General features: G+C 46.0%; 1 protein-coding gene across 4 annotated transcripts in view; it reads right to left on the bottom strand.

Annotated features, from left to right (window-relative positions):
• Window positions 1–436: 436 nt before the first annotated feature.
• Window positions 437–15,044, bottom strand: part of SS18 (SS18 subunit of BAF chromatin remodeling complex) — a 37,869-nt gene continuing 23,261 nt past the window's right edge. Inside the window, exons 5-11 of one of the 4 annotated variants that reach the window (XM_036418735.2) lie at window positions 14,737–14,958; window positions 12,171–12,338; window positions 11,164–11,268; window positions 8,272–8,364; window positions 7,527–7,649; window positions 6,408–6,541; window positions 437–2,061 (exon numbers count right to left, since the gene is read on the bottom strand). In XM_036418735.2, the coding sequence (XP_036274628.1) occupies window positions 2,035–2,061; window positions 6,408–6,541; window positions 7,527–7,649; window positions 8,272–8,364; window positions 11,164–11,268; window positions 12,171–12,338; window positions 14,737–14,958 (872 nt within the window). In that variant the 3' untranslated portion in view covers window positions 437–2,034. The remainder of the gene's footprint in view (window positions 2,062–6,407; window positions 6,542–7,526; window positions 7,650–8,271; window positions 8,365–11,163; window positions 11,269–12,170; window positions 12,339–14,736; window positions 14,959–15,044) is intronic. The other 3 variants (XM_036418736.2, XM_036418737.2, XM_036418738.2) reach the window with 3 other exon arrangements.

Genomic DNA, 15,044 nt, shown 5'->3' on the forward strand with positions numbered 1-15,044 from the left:
CTGGAGGAAATTCTGCTTATTAAAATTGCAATTTTCGTTTCCATTAAAAGGAGAATAAGACAACAGAAGATGGGCTGGCAAGACAAATTATTTCTTAATGTCAGTTGAGCTTCCTTCAAATGAGATAACGTATCTGCACCAGGTTGGGTGAGTACAGTTTTGCCTGTTCACTCATTTATCTCATTCAGTCATCCCGATGATAGCCGCATGGACTTCATTTCCAGAGAAAGAATTCTGTAACAAACAGCCCACACAACATGCTGATTACTGAACAGTTAATTCTAATTAACTTGGGCATGGCAAGAGAATTTTGATCAAGTCCTAGAATACAAATCCAGTCTGCTATACTGGACGCACTTCTGTAAAATACCCACAGCAGAGTCTCCAGACAAAACAACAGTCAGAGAGATCTAATTTAAAGAAACAAATGAGAAAATTAAAATCACAAATAATTTATTCCTCCGTTAGAGCTGGTACAGTTTTAAATAGCAACCGAGTACACAGTGGTGGGAATTGGCACAGAACCGCCAGCATGCCCCCCGCCGGCCGGCCGCGCTGTCGCTCAGACTCCATGTCCACTTGCTGCTGACCGCGCTGAGGGAGACCTGCTCTGACCTTGGCCCACGCGCCTCTCGCACACAGACCCGGAGGTCCTTCTCCGACGGCCGTGTGCTGGGCACGGCTCTGCCTCACTCAGGGGAAAGGCAGGCCCTCCGCTTCCTTTCCGGGGCAGTGGGAAGCCCGGTCAATGGCAAAGAGCACGCCTTGTCCCCTGGGCCTGGGCAGCCGTGATGGGCACGGCACTTACCTCTGGGCTGGATGCGTTCAGACCTGCCGGAGTGGCTGTGCTTGGAGCCCTCCATGCAGGCCTCCTGCCTCGGGCACTGTCCCTGCACTGAGCTGAATGACCAGGCCCAGCGTCTCACATGGTGGCTACGCCCTGCTAGTGAGCACAGTGACCCAGACGCACTCCGTCCTTCCAATAGTCCTGCGAGCCTCAGCAACATCTCTGTTATATTCACCAACATGAGAAGGGAAAACTCATGTCCCTTTACAAATGTATACTATTTCCAGTTAAGAACGTTGAAATAAAGGTTTGTAAGTCTCTTGAACTATCCTAGTATATAAACCATCTAACCTGATGTTAAAATGACCGAATCAATGTTGGCCTTTCCTTGATAGCGTATAAAATGCTTTGCTATTACTAACTCCCCTGATTAACAAGGTAAATTAACACTTCCACTTCCTGCTATTTTAGGAGAGGATTACCATTTCATTTACTTGAACCCTTTACCAAGATTCTTCAGATCCAACGTGAAGTAATTCTTATTACCTCACATTTTAAAACTGTATTATAAGTGATCGTTATAAAAAATTTTAATCCACAAAACTGGAAAGCTTTAAAAAAAAGTCTTTTTACCCAAAACTGCATCCCAGTGCCCCGGATTAGCTGTCAGGTGAGGAAGCTGACTTCCTCTGAGCACCATGGCGGCAGGTGGCTTCCCCATGGGACCTGCAGCCTCACCAGAGACCAACACAATGAGGCGCCCACACGCCCAGCCCTCGCTGACAGGATGGCTGACTCTGTCCCACACACAGTGTACTGTTCGGCACATTCACCACATGGAATAAACATAATATACAAAATAGTGCTAACTGTAAAAAGTGTACATTTCCCTCTCCCCCCTTACAAAAGAATCTGTGGAAAAGTATTAAATTCCCTTAACCTGCAGAACATACAAAGCTGCCCGCACCGTCCAGCCTGTAACAGTCCGTTTGAGACAGTCCCGAAACCACTGCACATGGGTTGCGGCCTATTTTCTGTCCAATGTTGCCATCTAGAGTAGAAATGGGAGATTAAAGAGTATTTTTGAGCTACTAAAGCCTTTTACACAACTAAGCCGCACGGCTGCTGGCTGAGGAGCAGCCCGAGCCCAAGGCTTCTCCAAAAAACGGTGGAATGGAGGGTCTCTTCCCGGAGGGGCCGCACGGGTGTGGCTGCCGGCGGGTGTGGTCACTGGAATGTGCGAGCCTTCACTGCTGGTAATTTCCATACTGTCCCTAAAAGATAAATTGTAAAATACAATTAGGTAATACTTCGGCAAGAAAATCACAAATAAATCTTAGCATTGCCATGTTATGAAAGCTATTGCATTCATAACAAAAATTGCTAGTATTTAGGTACATAGGCCTCTATAATTTCTTCTGACATTACATTCACTTGCAAGTGAATTTCAGAGCCTCTGAACATAGAACAGTATCTATCACACAGTGGAAGTTTCAATGTTTGGTGAGTCCTGTAGGACTAATTTGGACAACAAGTTCTGGCTCTAAATTCTGCTGTGATATATTTGAGTATGTAAATGTGATGCTAGTGGAATAACTTTGTGACTATTTAGCTTATTATCATTACTGTTACGAATTAACATCGAAGATATTTGGGATAAGTACAAGGATGAAGGGAGATCTGGAGGGAAAGGAAAAAGAGCTTTCTAAAGACACGGGCCTTCCTACGAGGCCAAGCACTTCAGAGAGGCAGCTGGTTTATAAAATGCAGGCAAGGAGAGAAACTAAGATGGCAGCATAGGTAAACACCTGAACTGCTGCCTCACACAACAACTTCAAAACCACAACTAAAAGACAAAAAAAACATCATCCAGAAACACAGGAAGGCTGGCTGAGTGGAAATTCTACAACTAGAGGGGAAGAGAAAAGCACACTCAGACTCAGAGGAGCTTCGAAAATAAAGTGAAGAGGTACGGAGGCACACGGAAAGGGCTGGCAACAGAGTACGCAGCTGGCTTTTTCAATCCGGAGGGAGACACAAGCTCCCACCTGCTCTGAACTCCAGTTCTGGGCGAGACTCTGGGGAACCAGACTCATATGGGGAGAAACTGGACTGTCTGGCTTCTGGCAGAACACGAGGGCGGCCTTCTCTTAAAGGTGCTTGCAGTGTTTACAGATTACCAAGGGACACTGAGACCCAGGGGCCTCTTAGGGCAGGACTGATGGGAAGCTATTGCTGTTTGTTCCGCCCTGAGACTCCACCCCATCCAAGCTGTGCACAGAGGCTTTTTCATATGAATTGCCTGGTACTTTGAAATATAAACCTACCTAACAAACTGCAGCTGAGTCAGAGAGACCCAGAACATCCAAAAGAAAGCCCAAGGCCCCACAGCAGCCTGCACTGCTTCACAGCTGGGCCTCATCTGGGCACCTCCAAACCCCAAACAAAGAGGAGGAATCTGCAGATCTCTCTGTAGCTCCTGCTGGGTGGCCTCAGGCAGAGGCTAACTTAGCACCTCCTTGGAGATCCAAGAGCCAGTGCACCCAGGGGTCAGAGTAGGACCATCCAGATTACAACTCCTCAGATCCATAAAGGACACACTCAGGGGGCACACTCAGTGAGCACCAAAGCCCCACTGAAGCAAGTTTTGCCTCATAAGGGTGTCTCTAGCCCAGAAGTTCTCCCATGGTAGACACAGCTGACCCTCATAGCCAATTGTCCTGGAGGTCAATTCCTCCCAGTGATACCAACAACAATCAAGCTTAACTACAATAAGATTGTGCACACCGCCTACAAAGGGGTGCACCAAGAGTGTCCATCTCAGGTAACTGGGGAGGCTGAGCCACTGGGCCCTATAGGACACCTAGCACACAACGCTACTATATCAACTCAGGAAAGCAGGCAAAATACAGAGACAAAGAAGCAGATCACAAATGAAAGAAATGGAGGAAAGCAAACTACTGGATATAGAGTTCAAAACCACGGTTATAAGGTTTTTCAAGAATTTTCTAGAAAAGGAAGATAAATTTAGTGAGACACTTGAGGTTATGAAAAAGGACCAACTAGAAACTAAATATACACTGACTGAAATAAAAAAATATTATACAGAGATCTAACAATAGACTATAGGATCGCAAGAATCAAGTCAAGGATTTGAAATACAAAGAAGCAAAAAACACCCAACCAGAAAAGAAAAAAGAATCCAAATATATGAAGATAGTCTAAGGAGCCTCTGGGACAACTTCAAGCATACCAAAATCAGAATTATGGGGGTGCCAGAAGAAGAAAGAGAGCAAGATACTGAAAACCTATTTGAAGAAATGATGACCGAAAATTTCCCCCACCTGGTGAAAGAAATAGACTTACAAGTCCAGGAAGTGCAGAGAACCCCAAACAAAAGGAGTCCAAAGAGGACCACACCAAGACTCATCTTAATTAAAATGCCAAGAGCAAAAGACAAAGAGAAAATATTAAAAGCAGCAAGGGAACAACAGTTAATTACCTACAAGGGAGCAGCCATACGATTGTCAGCTGATTTCTCAACAGAAACTATTGGCAAGAAATATTCAAAGTGATGAATAGCAAGAACCTATAACTAAGATTACTCTACCTAGCAAAGCTATCATTAAGAAGTGAAATAGTAGTATATTCTTTATAGTATGTTTCTCTTTTCTTTTACCTTTAAAGCTATCATTAAGAATCGAAATACTAGTATATTCTTTCTAGTATGTTTCTCTTTTACCTTTTTTCTTCTGTTTTACTTTCTCTTTAAAAACCTGAACTTATCAGTTGAATCCTGGACTCATCTGCCTGCATGGTGGGATTTGGCTGCATCCCCTCCTGCTGAATATTTGTCAGATAAAGAGCTTCACAGATAAGAAAAAGCTAAAGGAGTTCATCACCGCCAAACCAGTATTATATGAAATGCTGAAAGGCATTCTTTAAGAAGAGGAAGAAGAAAAATGTAAAGATAAAAATTATGAACAAATACATATCTATCAACAAGTGAATCTAAAAATCAAATAAATAAAAAACCTGATGAACAGAATAAACTGGTGAATAGAACAGAATCAGGGGCATAGAAAGGGAATGGACTGACAATTCTTGAGGGGAAAGGGGGATGGGGGTGCGGGAAGAGACTGGACAAAAAATTGTACGCCTATGAATAAGGACAGTGGGGTGGGGTGGGAACTGGATGGAGGGGAGCTATGGAGGGAAAAAAGGAACAATTGTAATCATCTGAACAATATTTATTTTTTTTTAATCCAAAAAAGTTTGATTTGTTTTGTTGTGTTTAGCAAAGTGGACTTGGAAGCCAGCTGGCTGAGAGGCGAGAGAGAGCACAGATACTCAGCAGGAGGGGATGCAGCCAAATCCCGCTGTGCAGGCAGGTGAGTCCAGGATACAACTTCTAAGTTTAGATTTTCAAAAGAAAGTAAAACAGAAGAAAAAAGGTAAAAGGAAAGAGAAACATAGTAGGAAGTATGTACTAGTATTTCAACAAAGACTTCTTAAGATGGTTTAAAGTGCTCATAAAAGCACCTGTTTTCCAAAAACAGACTCACTGGCAAGGAAATCACCAGCTGATTGCTTCTCCTGCTCAGATCCCTCCAAGTCCCAGGAACTACTTAAACCAGCCAGTATTCTGGAGTTGAAATGCCTGTGCCCCACAAGACCTCGTACCTCAAGCTTACGTTCCTCAGAGGTGGATTTCCTTGGAAAGCTGTTCAGTGCCACGAGACAGCTAATGGATTACTGCACTATGAACAGAATTGAAGTGCTTAAAAGTCACTAACGTACTATACACAGTTAGGCTCAGCAACAGTCACTCAACGCCCATCGTGAGAAGAGAGAATCTAGTGTCCTCTCCTCAGTGCCAGCCTCTCGGGCCTCTGTTCCCTCTCTCTCACTTCAGTGCAAGTGCCGGCACAGGGGCCGAGGCCTGAGCAGCTGAGTGAGGAAGGCTCGCGCCGGCACTGCCAGGAGCGCCATACGAACTGCTCCTCAAACCGCAGCGGGCCCTGCAGCATCGCCTGCTGCGGGGAGCTCCGTGCCGGACCTGAAACGCACCTGCAGAAGCAGCAGCCCGGTAAGTCCTCGCTACTGTGACTCCGTCTGTATGAGCAGATTCACCGCGTAAGACGCACAGGTGGAGCTGAGCAGCACTGCTGCGAAGAGGGACCTACACAGACCCCGGGTTCGGGGAGTGGCTGCCAGGGTGAGAGCCACGCCGCCTCCAGCTTGACGGAGGAAGGAAAGGCGCGGGAAGAAAGGCCACCGAGCCTGAGATCGTGGACAGGCGCCGGACGGAGGCAGAGGCGGTGACACACAGAACTTACGGAGGGAGACCACGGATAGCAAGGGCGTGTGGTGGGGAGAAGGTGATGAGTACGAGCGGGGGACGAGGATATGAACAAAGGCTGTGCCTAGAGAAGACTCTTCCATGTCACAGTATTCCCACCCATTGTTAGCAGTCCATGAAACAGAGTTAAAAGGAAATAGGGTTTTGTTGGTCAACTCATGTACTATGAACAGAAGGAAAAATGAGCTTCCAGTAAAATGTTTAACCTAATCAAGGATGTGCAGGCACTGCCGCGGCCACACTCTGGCCAGCACCCACCTGTTCGTATCCGTAAGGCCTCTGCTGCGGGGGCTGGGGTGGTCCGGGCTGCGTCGGCCTGTACCCCCCGTACTGCTGCCCTTGGCCCTGGGGGTAGTTCGGATACTGAGGGCCGGGCCCACCCTGGGAAGGACCTGCAAAGTAATCAGCATGAACAAGAGCCCAGGCAAACATCTCTCCCCAGAACTCCAGAAGCGTTTGGAACAGGTATTTTATATCTAAGCTAAAAAGGGTGGTTTGAAAATCTTGATTTTTCTCAAATGCTTTTTGAAATAGATTCCAAAGGACATAATAAGAGTGGAAGTTACTCAAGGACACCACTCCGAACCAGGTGCTTTGATTCGGTGTAACCATTGTGTTCTGCAGTAGCCATTACAAACGTGTATGTCAAATGAGTCAGATCCAGGAGGGGAAGGCAGGCTCACTCCACGCTAAGGGCAGTCATCTGTCTGTGCTCAGAAAAGCACCTGTTTAATGAGGAAGTGACCAGTGTAAGCAAGAGGTGAGAGAAAAGGCGAGAAGCAGGTTCGAACTAAAATACGGGACCCATTTCTGAACGTCTGGGAGTCAGTGTGTCTGCAGCTGTAGAGCGCTGGTGTGCTCGCCACAGTCAGCAGAGCCAAAGGAATGACCTGGATGTGAAATGGAGGTTTACATCTGCAATCAGAGCTACAGTGAGACCCGCCGGTGCCTGTGGAGGGGCTGTTCTCACAAGGCCAGCGCAGCCAGGGGGGAGGTGCAGAGAGAGGGCCTCGCTCACCGCCATGGGAACCAGACTGCACAGCACCACGGAAGGCAGTCCGGCGGTTCCTCAGAAAACTAAGAACAGTTCAAACAGTCACCAGTGGTGGAAACCAAGCTGCTCACTGGACCATGTGGACGAGGGCGGCGAACAGCCGCTCCCTCAGGGTCCAGGCCCAGGCGGAGCCGGCGTGGCTGTGAGCACAGAGGTCCCGGGTTCCTGTCCTGCCCTGTGCGTGACTCCAGGCATCCCTATGCTGACTGAGCCTCCCTCGTCTCCGTTTCTCTCTAAGTAGATTGTAGTTTATCTAGGAACACTTGGTCTAGACACTGATGGACGGAGGCAGACGTGACCTTCAGAGGACGGAGGGCGCTCACCGTAGGCCTGCTGCTGGCCGGCGTAGCCCTGCTGGCCCGCGTACTGCTGCTGCTGGGGCGCGTAGCCCTGCGGGGGTGGCGGGCCCTGGTAGGCCTCCTGCTGCTGGCCGTACTGGGAGCTTCCTGCGGGGACGGGAGAGGGGAACTGAGAGTGTGCTCAAGGAACTCTTTCCTCTAAGCTGCAGAGCCAACAACACAAGAACGAAATCAAATGCCATACTGATTTTTAAAAGTTAACAAAACAAAGAAAAAACTCAAACCAAACAGAAGGGTTTCGGCCAAACACACTGCAGTTAAAGCCAATTTGCAAGGTTCAACTGCAGCATTCCCAGCGCCTCTGCATACGAGCATTACACTGACTGGAACGCCAGTCAGAGAGCATGACTACGCTAAATGAAATAAAAAGACAAAATTAAAGACACTACGAGAGCACACACTAGCTACACACGGTCAGCAAGCTGCTGCCTAAGGCACTACACTGTGGTGAGACCATACACGGGGACACACACGACACTGGAGCTGGGTTTGTGTTCCGACAGAAAACATCCGCGGAGGAAGCAATTGTTGGTAAATGTTTTAGTCTTTTCACTGTTATTAGGAAGGGCAGGTCACGGTTACAGGTTGTACATGTCTGTAAGGAAGCGATTCTGGCTGTCCGGCTCCGTCATGAGACAGCCAGCAGCTGCGCTCTCCAGAGCCGGGCGCCTGCGGGGGCGTGTGTGTGCGTGTGAAGGTATGGCGATACCTCCTTCGTAGTAATGTTGTGAGGGATCCTCGTAAGGCCTATCGTAGCCTTGCTCAGGATACGACGGTTGCTGATAACCGTGCTCATTATGACCTACATCAATTCGACAAGAGACAGGGAGAAACGTTAATGGCCACTGAGTGAAAACCCTAAATATATTTAAACTTGCAGATAAAACTGGAAAAAAAAGAAATGGAAATACATAAAAAATAATTTCAATTGCATTAGCCAAATATTTACCAATGTGATTGTTTTCATATCAAGACAACTTGCAAATTTTCTTAAAAGCAAAAAACAGCAGTTTTAAAAACATTACCCGTAGTCTTAACTCTGATAATCCTCATAAAGGAGAGAAAAAACCTTTTATCTTTCTTTTTTTTAAATAACTTGAATTAAATTCCAGTACACAAAGGAAACAATCATCATACTGTGTCAAACACCAGTTCTGGGTGCCCATGCCGCAGCATACGCTAAAAACTGTGAAATATTAACACAAAAGAGCTCCTAAATTTCCCTTGAAAAAAACTGAGACAAATTTTTCACACTCTATTTACTTGAATAAAACATAGTATCTCAAAGTATTTCTAGATGTGAAATATAAAGCTTACTGCTGCCATTCTAGAGGCCCACAGATAATGTTTCCATGGTGACATAAACATACACCTTCATGAAGTTAATATTGTATCGAGCAGAGCACACCTTTACTGCTAAGGCATGATGAATTTGGCCTGAAGATGACTAGAGTTTAGTGAAAATCGATCCTCTAGGCCTTTGAATTAAATTGCACAAAGAAATGTAGGACTACCCTTTCAGCTGGCGAAGGTCTGAGCTACAATTCAGTGGACCCCTAACTCAGGAAGGAGAAGCACAGTTATGAGTAAGTGCCGTACTCAGGGCTCTAGTAGCCATGTTCCTACACCATCTCATCGATATCTGGATGGAGGGTCAGCGAACCGGCCTGCAGTCTGAGCCCACCTGCCTGCTTACAGTTAGAGCTGTTTTCATGCTGCGACACGAGTCCAGTGGCTGAGATCAATAGCCCGTGGCACACAAAGATGGAAAGGTTTTCTCTCCGGCTCTTTAGAGGAAAAGTATGCCAGCTCCCAATCTCATGTTACTGCATAAATATCCAAACAGAGTCAGAGCCGGCTGGGGTGGCTCAGTGGACAGGCATCAACCTATGAATCAGGGGGTCACCGTTCATTTCCTGGCCTGGGCACCGGCCTGGGTTGCAGGCTCCTTCCCCAGTGTGGGGTGTGCAGGAGGCAGCCAACCAATGATTTTCTCTCATCATTGATATTTCTATCTCTCCTTCTCCCTTCCTCTCTGAAATCAATAAAAATATTTTTAAAAAATAAAAAATAAACAGAGTAAGAAAATATCCAATGATGTCTAAGAGAATTAGTCATTGTAAATGGAACAAAGAATCTACGTAAATGTCAGACAAACATATTAACACACACTTATGCAAAATGATACCGGATAACATTTGAAATCCCAATGAAATAGGGTGTATTATTAATAGAACTTTAAAGTTCTGATATTTACAAAAACATCTATTTTGTATAGAAAGGTCCTATTTATAACAATACAAATTTCACACTTCAGAACATACTCAGGACCAACCAAACTAACAGTCCCAAATTCAACTCAATTACTTAAAATACATTTTAAAAATTAAACACACCAATCATTTATATTCAGCAAATTTCCTAATAAAATTAAAGAACCTAGATTTTACCTTTTTAAAACATCTATAGTCTAAGAAATTACTTAATACAGTGTCTTCATATAAAACTAAAAACAACACTGAATAATTCGGGGCATTTCTAACCAGAATCACCCACACGTTCCCACTAACACGGGTGCCGTGTGCAGCTAGCTCTGCAGGTGAGTGCTGCTGGCCTGCCTGGCAAAGCCTCCGGTGAGCCCACGTCCTGCCATGACGTGCCTTCAGGATTCACACAGATAAAAATGGCAGCAAAGTGACTTCTTCAATAACCAAGTGATATCTTCTTGTCGTCTGCTTTGGCTCCAACACTTCAGCTGTCAGTTCTTAGCTCCCTCATTTCTCTTCTGAAGTGGTTGGCCTCGAACACACCCCGGGAGCTGACTACGTCAGTGAGGACTTCGGCAAGTCCCTGCATAACCAGACAACCCTCTGTGGCTCGGGAACCACTGAGGGGCCCGCTGTGTGAGGGGATCCTTCCTCTTCATTCTGCACTGCGAGCTGGCCAGACAGAAGCTGTGCAAGCTGAGCGGGCAGCGACAGGCCCGGGAGCTGGCGGGCCACCAAGTCAGGCCATTTTACTAGCCACCCTCAGTGCAGCCTCCCTCTGAACACCTCACCGTTAAACCGAACACCTAGAACGAAATCTGTTTTCTAAACACCTTTCCTCTTCCATAACTCCACATACAACTATATTCTGGGTGTAATTTAGCCTCCAAACTTTTCCTCAAATGCAAATGCTGCTGTATACAAACCATAGCTCTTTAAGAGTATGCAGCATCAACTAAAATGATGAAACAAAAAACCTTGAGGAAGTCTGTGCATTTATACAATGCATAAAAGTAAGCCAACAGACACTTTATGGTATATGAACTAAATAAAGCCGTTATTTAGGAAAGCAAATCGATAACGTCAGTTTTGGTTCAGAGAAACCAACATGAAAGGATCCTCTTCTATAAAGGAAAGGACCCGGCGGCAGTGCTGTGGGACTCTAACACAATGGATGACACGGAGAGCCGCAGCCCTGGTGCTGAGGCGGCGGGGTCCTAACGGAGAGGCAGCCTATCGGCAGTTTCTTCAGCCCCAAGGCATGCTGGGAGCTTCCTGCGAGGACAGAGGGGGAGGGGGCCACAGGCATGGGAAGCGGGCGTTAGGGAGATTACCGTCAGGGTAATACTGCTGGTTCATGCCTTCCGGAGGCCCCTGTCCGCCGTGACTGTACTGGTCCCCGTAATAGTCCTCCTGGCCCGAGTACTGCTGGGGCGGGCCTGAAACCACAACGGGCGAGGCATCACAACAGGCTCTCAGCACCACAGGCTTCCTCCGATGATGTCACCGGAGTGCACTTCTCTGCTGCCCAGGCCCCTCCCTGCTCCGGCGTTCATGCACTTCTCCCTATGCTCATGCACACACGTACATAAACACACACCAACACCACATTTCACAATAACTGTTGCTAAGACCATATATGCAGTACCAAGCAATTATCAACTCAAAAACACAAACACTAGCTTCTTAAAAAGAGTCAAACTACTAGGAAATTAATTTCCTTATTTTTATTTTTATATTAGAGCAGTTTAAAATAAATGAGGGTTTGTTTCTGACCATATATTTAGTACATACTCAAAAATAAATGGTATTTTCTGCTGCAAATGAGCTTTTGATGTAAAATTTTATGATGTAATCTTTTCCCAGAAAAGATTAAAGGAAAGCTGAATACCAGGAAGTTTCTATCCAATTTATAACCCTTTATATCCACTACCTCTCGGGAAAAAAAATATATAGTGGGGTGTATTTAAAAAATACACACACACACACACACACTCAAAAGCCTAAGCAGTCATTATGACCCGTCACTATGATGCACACTGACCACCAGGGGGCAGACACTCAATGCAGGAGCTGCCCCCTGGTAGTCATGTACTCCCACAGCCAACCTCCCGCAGTCCCTCCCACAGGGTGGCTGGCCCTGCTCTGCCCCGAGTGGGACTGGGTGAGACAGCCCCCATCGCCAGCCAGGCCAAGGAACCCCACCCGTGCATGAATGCGTGCACCGGGCCTCTAGTCTGGAAATAAAAGCCCTAACTTTGCCTGGATGAAGTTCATTAAATGGAGAGCCTCCCACCCACTGTTATTTCTCTGAAGCAGGACACGTCCGCTGGGCTCTTACCCTGCTGGGGCGGTCTGTAGGGCGGCATCTGCCTCTGGCCCATCATGTGATTGCCTTGGCTGACCTGGCCCATCATCCCCATGGGCGGCTGCTGACCCTGGTAGTGCTGCCCGCCGCCCTGGGGCATGTTGTACTGCTGGGAAGGAGGCTGCTGGTGCATCATTGGACCTGGAAAAACACAAAACACACATTCAATCTTGTTTACAAATAACATTAACATCTTAAAGAGGAACACAAAAATCTGTTATCACACTAAAAGCCTAGTGCACGGATTTGTACACACTAAAATGAAATTAATTAGAAGGAATATTTTAGAGGCTGAGGAGGGACCTCAGGAGGTTGGCTCAGGGCGTTTCTGGCCCTTCTCACCCAGTCCTGATTGGCCTGACCCCGACAGCAAGCTAACCTATCAGTCAGAGCGTCTGCCCCCCTGGTGGTCAGTGCATATCATAGCAACTGGTTGAATGGTTAAACACTTAGCATATTAGGCTTTTATTATATAGAACTAGGCCCAATGCATGAAATGTATGCACGGGAGCGGGGGAGTCCCCTCAGCACAGCCTGCACTCTCTCCAATCTGGAGCATCCCTCTCACAATCCTGGACTGCTGGTTCCTAATCACTCATCTGCCTGCCTGCCTGGTCACCTCTTACTGCCCCCCTGCCAACCTGGTTGCTCCTAACTGCACCCTTCCCCCCCATTGCTGGCCTAGTCCGCCCCTCACTACCCTTCCCCCCACCGCCCACCAGCCTAATCACCTCCCACTGTCCCCCCTGCTGGCCTGGTGGCCCCCAACTGCCCCCTCCGCTGGCCTGGTCACCCCAACTACCCCCCCTACCAGCCTGGTTGCCCCTCACGGACCCCTGCCAGCCTGGTCGCCCCACACAGTCTGCTGATCAGTTGTTTGGTCGTCCACTACTCACCTCACTGGCCTGGTTGTAGGCAGCCATCTTGTAAGGGTGTGGGCATTAATTTGCATATTACCTCTTTATTATATAGGATAATTTTCTTTGATTCTAAAGTATCAAAACTTAACTGAAAGTATTCTATTATTACTGAAGAGATTTTTTAATACATTGAAAATTTCTTCACTTATTTCCATCCTAATCTCTCTTTTGAAAAGTAACTTATATTTCTTTAAATCAAATCCCTAGATAATCATTTTCTGAAGTCTTCTATTACAAAATGTCATTTATGGGAACAAAACAAAAAAATAATGTAACAATTATAGTAAAAGAAAAAACTACACATTAGTACAAAAGATGACATTTTTTTAAAAGAATAGTTGGTCCTTAGTTTGAAATGAACAATTCTTATGAATACAACTCCTTTCTCCAAAAACAATAACTATTCTCCTACACCCATTATTTTCTTCTTCAAATCTTACATCACAGCAACTATACTGCAACCACCTCCATTTCCTGTCTGCACACTCGGCTTCTGAGGAGCCGTCCACCTTCTGCAGCTGCTGTCAGAATCACTATCGACTTCGTGCTGTCTCCTGGCTGCCAGCTGTATGGAGAGATGTCTGATCTCCACTGACCTAACTGACCTAAGAGAAGGGAGCAATGTTCCATCCTGGCACTGCACTTGGGAGATAAAAATAAAGCAGGCACCAGTTTTGTGCAGCTACTTTCACTGACAATTTATCTATTGTCTCCCTTTGTTTTCAGTATGTCTCATCGAAGTTACAAAAAATATCTTGTATTAATATTTAAAATTTAGAATATATTATTTCATCACAAAGAATTGTCAACAGATTAACACTGACTTCCTTTATCTGAATTCACTTTAGTGATTTATCGTAATCAAAATCTAGAAAATTTTATTGCAAATACATTAAATCTATCTTAAACTCGTAACCTCACCACATTTCATAATTGAGAAAGCTTTAGGCTGGCAACATGCCAAATGCTTAACGGGCAATTAGCAGAACAGAGCGCCGCTTACCGGTTTCCAGCTATTATGCACAAGAATACCTAAACGAGGAACAGGGTAACAATCCCATTCTCTGAGCCTGTCATAAACGCTAATAGACCTCACGCCATCTAACACAAGAACAGGGTGGCACCTCCACTGATGCTGTAATAACAAATTATGTGACAATTATCTGTAAATGCTGAAGCTCGGCATCAGAAGACATCCATGTAAATCAAGGGAAATCCATACAAATTAACATATCCTTACCAGGTAAAATGAACCAGAGAGTAGGTGAATTGTTAGGGGTTGTACTTACAACAATAAAATCCTATTTTCTCAATTTTTTAGCTCTAAAGCTTTCGTTGATTAGCGTTCAAATTATTCATTAACTTTTCTTACAAAAAAATCCAAAAACACAGAATCTCAAATAAACTATCAAAGACATAAAAATAAGTAAGCTTACATAAAAAGATTAAGCAATTTAATTTCTAAATGTAAGAAATAAACGTATTTTAAGCTAATTTCAAACTCAACATTCCTTTTCATTGCTGCTCACATCCAACCTAGACTGTTCTACATCAGTCAACAGCCTGAAAGCGCTGCTTTCTCCTCAGAGTCTCTGCCGCACGCACACACAGCTCGTTACCTTGGTTCGGCTGCATGCTCATGTTCGGCCGGGGGCCGTAGTTCCCCATGGGCTGGCCCTGGCTCATGGTCATCTGGCTCTGCACCGGCACGCTCTGGGAGGACGGCACCGCGTGGCTGTAGCCGCCCATGGACCCGTGGCTGCTGGCGGGCATGCTCATGGAGCTGTTGGTCAGGTTGAGCTGGCTGGGCCCCGGCCCCTGCATAGGCATATGGTTGGTCCCTTTAAGAAAGTGGTCAAAACCAAAATGCGAAAGTTAAACACAGGCTTTGCATGAAGGACCTTAGCATTTTTTTTTGAGGGGAGGG

This window comes from Pipistrellus kuhlii, unplaced genomic scaffold, assembly GCF_014108245.1.
Source record: "Pipistrellus kuhlii isolate mPipKuh1 unplaced genomic scaffold, mPipKuh1.p scaffold_m20_p_6, whole genome shotgun sequence".
Lineage (NCBI taxonomy): Eukaryota > Metazoa > Chordata > Mammalia > Chiroptera > Vespertilionidae > Pipistrellus > Pipistrellus kuhlii.